This window comes from Strongylocentrotus purpuratus, unplaced genomic scaffold (assembly GCF_000002235.5).
Source record: "Strongylocentrotus purpuratus isolate Spur 01 unplaced genomic scaffold, Spur_5.0 spur5_contig_865, whole genome shotgun sequence".
NCBI lineage: Eukaryota > Metazoa > Echinodermata > Echinoidea > Camarodonta > Strongylocentrotidae > Strongylocentrotus > Strongylocentrotus purpuratus.
This window is the reverse complement of record NW_022145574.1, coordinates 966,713-974,797: the sequence shown is the minus strand read 5'-3', so window position 1 is coordinate 974,797 and position 8,085 is coordinate 966,713. Positions and strand designations below refer to the sequence as shown.

Here is an 8,085-nt window from a genome sequence, read left to right as displayed (position 1 = left end):
ACATTTCCTTCAACGGCAATCTTGGGTTTCATTCTTAGGACGTGGCCAAAATATTTGAGTCTTTTAGTGGAGACTTTGTCCATAACATCTTGGTCGAGGTTGAGGGATTCTTTGATGTGTGTGTTACGGATCTTATCTAGTCTTGTCACCCCCATTATGCGACGAAGGCACGCCATTTCAAACACTTGAAGCCTGTTGCTATCTACTTTTTTAACTGTCCAGGATTCTGTCCCATAAATCAATATAGAGAGGATGAGTGATTGGTACAGTTGCATCTTCGTGTGGCTACTAATGCCTTTTGAAGTCCATATGTTATTTAGCCTTTGGAAAGCAGTCCCTGCTTTCTTGATACGATTCTTAATGTCACTTGAACGAAGCAAACGATGAGAAACTACCTACAGAAATCTTGAAGATAAAACCAACTTTTCCCTCCCAAGATGCTATGCAATTGTATTTAAAAGCCAACCCGTTTTTGTCTTAGACCATATTTTATCGAGTCCGCCTCCATCATTCATAGGTCCTGCATGTCTAGTAATTCTGTTTATATTTTTTTTTCTCTGTCTTTAAATTATCAATATTTTTTGTCTCCAGTGATCAATGTGAGGGGAATGACATCCTGATCGGCGATTTTCTCTCTTTGGAGATTTTCCCGCCCAATCCTGAGCCATTTCTCGCCCCAGTCGTGCTCCACTTTACACAGAAACAAATGGTGGTAAGTACACGTGGCGTTGTTGTTATTTATTCTATGTAGATATATATATGTACTCATTGGCCCGAATTCTCAAAGGAGGTTTGTTGACAAACCTTGGTTTTCGTGCGTCATATGAGGCGTTTCGACGCGTTTTTACAAACCAGGTTTGTAAAAAACGCGTAAAAACGCGTCATAATGACATACGAAAACCAAGGTTTGTCGACAAACCTCCTTTGTGAATTCGGGCCATTGAGTACGTCATGATTTATCAAATCATGCTTAATATATATTTTTTTAGAATTAGAGCTTCGAACTTTGAAAGTAATAGGCTCATATAGCCACGATAGCCGTTTCTGATTGGGTTGATTACTGAGGTAAAATAAAGTTAGGGAAACATTGATCTAGAGCCAATAAAAAACACTAATTGAACTTAAATGAGTGAACATGCCCTCTCAATTTCATGTTTTTGTTCCTTTTTTAAATTTTTGTTTTACCTCTTGCAATAATCCTTTCAGTCATTTCCAAACGAGACAGTGTGCGTGTGGCTTGACGAGACAACGAGGTAAGTTTTTGTAAAGGCAACTCGATCATCCGATTATTGAAAGTCCCTGTAAAATCTTAGATTATGTATCAACTAAATAAATAAACATTCCAAAGGAAGAATAAAAAAGTTTGCTGTAAATAGTAATCGGATTTTTAAAAGGCTAATGAAGACAAGCTCTTCTGAACGTTTTAATCAATTAGACAGTTTAGAGTTTAGACGTACTACTGCATAAAATTATATAGAATAAAGTGGGGAAAATGTTACATAATGCTGCAATTTATCGTGATATCGACGGTTACATACTTAGTTTCATCAATATGGACAAGAATTATTATCGTTATCAGCGATATTGTAATTTGTTATTGTCATCGTCATTATCATTATCATCGTCGTTATTATCTTTATTCTTCTTATTATTATTCATTATATTATTATATCATCATTATAATTACTATTGTAAGTAGTAGTAGTAATAGTAGTAGTAGTAGTAGTAGTATGGTTATTGTTATTACTATCGTCATCATCATCCTCATCCACATCATCGTGCTATTATCCTCTAGTAACTATGACAACAATATATGGAGTACTAGTGGATGTGTCACCATCAACGAAACAGGAACCGGAACCAGATGTGAATGTGATCACCTGACAAGCTTCAGTATACTCATGAAAGTCACAGAGTATGACGTAAGCAGCCTCTTTTAAAACAAGTGACTTAATAAAAATTCACGAATAAATACCTAAATATGAAAAAAGTAAATAAAGGAATACTCAGATAAGGTAAGCTGTTTCAATTTATAAAAATGTTACTTTTCATCAACGTATTTGTTTGCAAGTCGCACACTTTAAAAAAGTTTTATATCCTTGTCCGCACATTTTGAATACTGAGCAATGAGGTCTTATATCGATTTTTCATTTTAGCCTCAAAATAGCAATTTTCGCTTTTTTTTCTCTCCAAGCACTGACGACGGCGGGTGCATGTTTCCCCAAGTGCCACAGTGCCCTCTGTTTGTTTGTGTGTTGGTTGTTTTGCTTAAGAGACCATTTAACATATTAATAGATGAAGTAGTAATAACAAAGCAGATATTTTTGTGATAAACTAAAAAAAAAAACTTTTTGAAGTATCATGCGATCAGGATATGGTCTTATTTACAACTCAGAACCTAGAATATAAATGATCTCAAATCATTTTCTCTTTATCCGACTGGAAGAAACTCATGGGTGATAATGAATATATCAAATTGGCTAATTGTATAATATACCGAGTTTCTTTCTTTTGTACAAGTTGCTTTTAAATGATATATTTCGTTTTCTTTTGACGATTTAACTGATTGTTTTCTTTGTCTCCTAGATACCTATGATCCATGGTAAAGTTTTGTCTATTCTGACATTCATCGGATGTGGTGTATCCATCGTGTGCGCTATTCTCATCGTTATACTGTTTCTTTGTTTAAGGTATGTATATAAAGTCCGTCTGCACTAGTTTGGCCAGGGGGATTAGACCTCACTGCAAGGTCACTGACAGGTGGTTATCTCATCAAATCAGCTCTTAATTAACATAAGAAAGAGGGGATCATGGGGGACCATCGGGCACTGATTAGGCATTGTTTGCTATATAGAGGGCGCAAGTAGTACAGTCGGGATTTAAGTTAAAATGTTAGACCCTTGATCGGGGATCAGGGATCCAAATAAATATGTTTTTCATATGAAAAACATGGAGGAGCGATTGCTTAGTGGTAGAGCAGTGGTCACGTAACTAGAAGATCCTTGGGTCGAAACCAAATTGATGCGCTGCTGCCATTTGGAAATACGTTAAATCCTTATTACCAAGTCCCTCGGAAACGATTTGTGGCCGTTGATCCCCTAATTAGGAACATATTGCATGAAGTGCTCTAGAAATACAATGTATTGTTATTATTACTTACGTAAAAGCATACTTGCTTTCGTAGCATTTCGATAAAACAAACAATTAAAACCTCTAAACCATCAAAAACATTTATTATTGAGAAATTTTCCAGAAAACTCCACCTTGAAAGGAAAGGTCAGTCACATATTATATATTTATAATATATATTGAGATAAAAACCTATCATGTCAGGGCAATTACCAATTAATATAGAAGAATATGTTCGGGGGCTAGCTGCACAAACTACAATTGTATTATATTACCAAAGGACCGGTTGGTGATAGTAAATACTATCGGTGATATTTCCTTTTTTCTCCCTTTGATTTGAAAGGTTGATGAAAGAGGAACGAATTCTCCATTCCATGCTACTTGTGGCTATTGCAGCAGGACAACTGACATTTCTTGTTGGAATAGATCGAACAGATAACAAGGTATAAACGTCGATGTCTTAGAATCCCCTCCTCCTGTACCTCCTTAATTTTCTCTTAGGCCTACTTAAATGCGTGACCGTCCAGGCGCCATTTTGTCTGTTTCTGGTCTGTTCTTGTGCCCTTTTCTCTGCCTTCCTATCTTCACTTTTCAAGATGCCACAGACTTCTAACTAATTGTTGTAGATAGTAAAAGGGATGCTTTTTCATCTGCGTCGTAGAAACACGGACGTCAATGCATGCATATTATTTTGATACGATTGTAGTTCTAGTTTTTTTTAATCTTGTTCATATTCTCCATATCTTTATCTTCCTCCTTTACCGTATTAGCCTTAATTTTCAAGGCCCTGTCTCCTCAAACCTATTTTCAATAACAGTCGTCACATGTTTATAACAAGATTGCTATTAACCAATCAAATGCAGTGATATCAGTAGCCTATAACAGCAATTGTATATTGTTATTGATAACATGTTTCATGAAACAGGGGCCAGGTTTGCAATATAATGTTGTAACACGTTCAAGATATTCCCATTCTTCATTCAGCCCCTATTCATATAGCTATATGTAGTCATATTACTATTTAGAAATCGCGAAATGATTTTATAATCGGCATACCGTCCTTCTTTTATATATATATATATATATATATATATATTCTGCAAGAGACCAGTACAGACCTAAACAATTCACAGTAAGTCATATGTAAGCCTTTAGATTTAATAAAGTCCCCTTTCGATAGGCTCCAAGAAGAAAGTAATACAAGCAAATAAACAAACAACATAACTTCCTTTTTTTATATTACCTGTTTGTATTTAGATCGGATGCAAAGTGATTGCCATAGTGATTCAGTATTTCATGACAGCGAGCTTCTCTTGGATGTTGATTGAATCAATCTATCTCTATCGTCACGTGGTAAAAGTGTTCTCATCTCGTGTTAACATTATCTACTATGTCGTGGCAGGATGGGGTAAGTAATTGTCAACAACAGCGACCTCTTCATTTTTGTTATAGAGTAGGGGTGTTTTCTGGAAATTACATTAAATCAAAAGAAAACTTTTTAAATAATATTTATGGAAACGGCACGAGATAGATGCACGCCATTCGGCCTCGTTTATGGATGATGTTGTAGTGTAATAATAGATACATGTTGTATAATAACAATGACGAGAATTTGAATTCGTCACTGGAGATGAATAAGGTGGTCTGTAATGATAATGATAATAACAAAAATAATAAAACTATAATGAATTGGAAATAGCTTCTCTTCGATATGACATATTGTCATTATCTTTGTTATCACAAAATATGGATTGAAGAAAAAGGTCGTTTCAACATTTATCTTTGCAAGCTTTACTTCTAAAAATGGGAGTTAACAGCTTCACCATTCAAAGCTTACACCTAACATTTATGTTGTTTTTCTTACATTTCAATAGGTGTGCCGATTGTATTGGTTGGTATTTCTCTTGGGATTTCTTTTGATCATATACCAAGTGAAAACTTGTGAGTATTTTATATTATTGTTCCGATTCGCATCTATTGTTTCAGCTCGATGTTTTGCACTGTGTCGTCGTTGCATCGTATTCAATTCAGTAAGCCCCAGAAAATCATACATAGCGGACAGAATCCTCCCTACTCGGATTGGGAGGGGAGAGGGGGATTCATTTTCCCGGCATCATGGGAATTAAAAGGGGCTGGCGTGCGCCTGTGTATCTATTTTCAATTATATCTTTCCACTATATATTTCAAGCGCAGAAAACAAGATTATTATTGACATCGTCCATACAATGTAGATGATGGATAAAGCACATAATAATAAACATTCAATAGGTCTTATTTAATACAGCTCTTCATACAGGCCATATACATTTATCATTACCCTAACATTGCAATGTACCCGTCTACAAAAGGTTACGGAGTTGCACATGCAGATTATAGTCTTGCCAAAGAACGTAAGTGCCGGGATGGGATTCGGTCCCTCAACTCAGGGATTGCGAGTCAAGTGAGTGAACCACTATACCATGACACCTCCATTTTCACCAAACACTGGTATTTTTTCTTATTTGCAGCTGCTGGTTATCGACAGAGGGCGGGGCGATTTATGCGTTCGTCGCACCTGCTTTAGCCGTTATAGTCGTAAGTAGGCTACAAAATCATTACAATACTAATAGATCATTAATCTAATTATTAAGTATTTTGAAAAATGCAAAACGATTTCTGTGAACAATGCTATCCAAATCAGTGTTGGTATGCGAACCATTTAAAATGATTAAAAGCTATAAGGCTTTGGCGAAATTGTCCTTAACTTGTCACACAAAAAGGACATAGGGCTCTCAATTTTATTAATCATGTAATTGTAAGTATTCATAATTGCAAGCCGTTTGCTTTTCTGAAAGATTAGTTAAAGTCATTTGTAATCATTCTGACATGCTATCGTTAATGGTATAAAATACCATTTATTTTCACCTCCGACATTTTCACCTGTTATACTTTTACCTGTGATATTTTACTTGGCACCATCATAACTACCGTCTAAAAATTCTCTCCTAAGGAGATTATAATCCTAGATGATAGTTATCCGGGAGTAGTTGTCCACGACTAGTTGTCCGGGTGGTAGACCAGAGGATGGTACTGTTGTCCTAAAATTGTAAAGCGCAGTAAATTGTAGGTGCTATAAGTAGCAAAGAGACATGGGCAGTGTTTCACAAAGACTAAGATCGTCTTTAAGTTGGACTTAACTATGGCAGGCCATTCTTGCCACTGTTTTCTCTCACCATTTCCTGGCATTGGTTTCTCAAAGAACTTACAAATTGTGGTCACAAATCTTCTGAACTTACCTTTTTTGATAGTTCATTATTGAAGGGAAAATGCTATCTAAAGATCATAATTGAGAGACCAATGGTGAAAGCGACCAGTGGCATAAATGGCCTGCCTTGGTTAAGCCCAAGTTAACTTTAACTTGGTCTTTATGAAACACCCCCCCCTTGGTGTCATAATGAGATACTATCTTGTCTTTCTAACTCGAAACAGATAAACATCGTCCTGCTGGGCATCGTGCTACGAGAGATTAGACGAATCATCGATCGGGATATCACAAAAATCGATGTGTCAAAAGCAAAGTAAGTGTACCTCTATCATTAATTATCATTAATAATTTACAAGAATCGACAATATTTTTGTTTATACCTAAACGTTTCCACAACACTTTGCGTGAAACAAGTTGGCGGCTTTAATATTTTTTTAAGATGATAAGACTTTTAAGTCTTTTTCCTTAAAGGGAGTGTAGCCTGACGAGACTACTGTCTTTCCCGTGGCCTGACTCGGGGCCAATCGGGTATATCACGTGCGTGCAACATACGCGAAACCGAAGCGTGAACTTCGGTTTCTTTCGCGAACGCTGACCACGTAGAGATTAAGTCGGTTCGTTTTTGTGCAGTTGTCCAAAAGGAGACGTAGATGGCATTAACTAATATTCGCCAAGATACACTCCCTTTAATACTTAAATTGTAATAATCTTGACTTTACACATTCATCTTTATCTTTATTACCTTTATCAATATCTTCCATAATGAATGGTATGGTATCATTTTCTTTCTCTCTCTCTTTTTGAATCCATCTCACTCTCTTTCTATCTCTCTCTCCCTCCCTCCCTCTCCCTCCCTCCTTTCCATTATTTATCTTCCTCCGCGCATCCTACTCCTCCCCTTCCTCTGTTCCTCTTCCGTCTCTCCCTACTCATTTATCTTAATCCTAGCTTTCCCTCTCTTTCTGCCTTCTCCGTTCCCACCAGGCACCACCTTTCTTCCGCCTTCGCTTCTCTTCTCTTGTTTGCTTGTTTGGTTGTATTTCTGCATTTTTCAACATAATAGAAAGTAAAATGCAAACTATATACATATATATTATTAAAAAAAAATAAAAAAAAATTGAAATATCTTCTCAAAGAACCACAGCTAAGGTCCTCCTTGTATTTACACCTGTGATGGGAGCGCCTTGGGTGTTTGGGATCCTTGCCATCAACGAAGACACCGTCATATTTGACTATCTCTTCACGGCACTGAATAGTTTTCAGGTAAGAGAAAGACACTCTTTGGTTGGGCCCCAACAAAAAAAAAATCATTATTTCCAAATAGATTATAAACCTTGTTTTACCTACAAGATTTTGCATTTATTTGATATGACTGTTTGCAATTTTAAAAGGTATTTTACATGACTAATTATTTAGGGATTTTTTTTTTGCACAAAAAACTATGCCGACATTTGGTTGACTGTAAAAGATTTGGCCCATGCCTTACGTACACCCTGCCTCGCATTTAACATTGAGGGCTCTATATTCACTACATTATTCGTTGTTTTCCAAGCATTTGCTTGTACTCGGTTTTCTGAAGTTGTGTCTGATTGTTGATATTTATATATTTACAGGGGCTGATGATTTTTCTCATCCACACAGTTGGGAATAAAGAGGTACGTATAATATTCTCAAGTCACCTGTCAACTTAATTGTTACGTAATTTGTAATAG

General features: G+C 36.2%; 1 protein-coding gene across 1 annotated transcript; it reads left to right on the top strand.

Annotated features, from left to right (window-relative positions):
- Positions 1-706: 706 nt before the first annotated feature.
- Positions 707-7,777, top strand: LOC105447597 (adhesion G-protein coupled receptor D1-like). Its single transcript, XM_030973654.1, has 11 exons — positions 707-712; positions 1,207-1,253; positions 1,796-1,922; positions 2,587-2,690; positions 3,473-3,572; positions 4,387-4,537; positions 5,004-5,070; positions 5,637-5,703; positions 6,598-6,686; positions 7,510-7,636; positions 7,724-7,777. Exons 1-11 carry the CDS (start codon positions 707-709, stop codon positions 7,775-7,777), a joined length of 939 nt encoding a protein of 312 aa, XP_030829514.1.
- Positions 7,778-8,085: the final 308 nt, after the last annotated feature.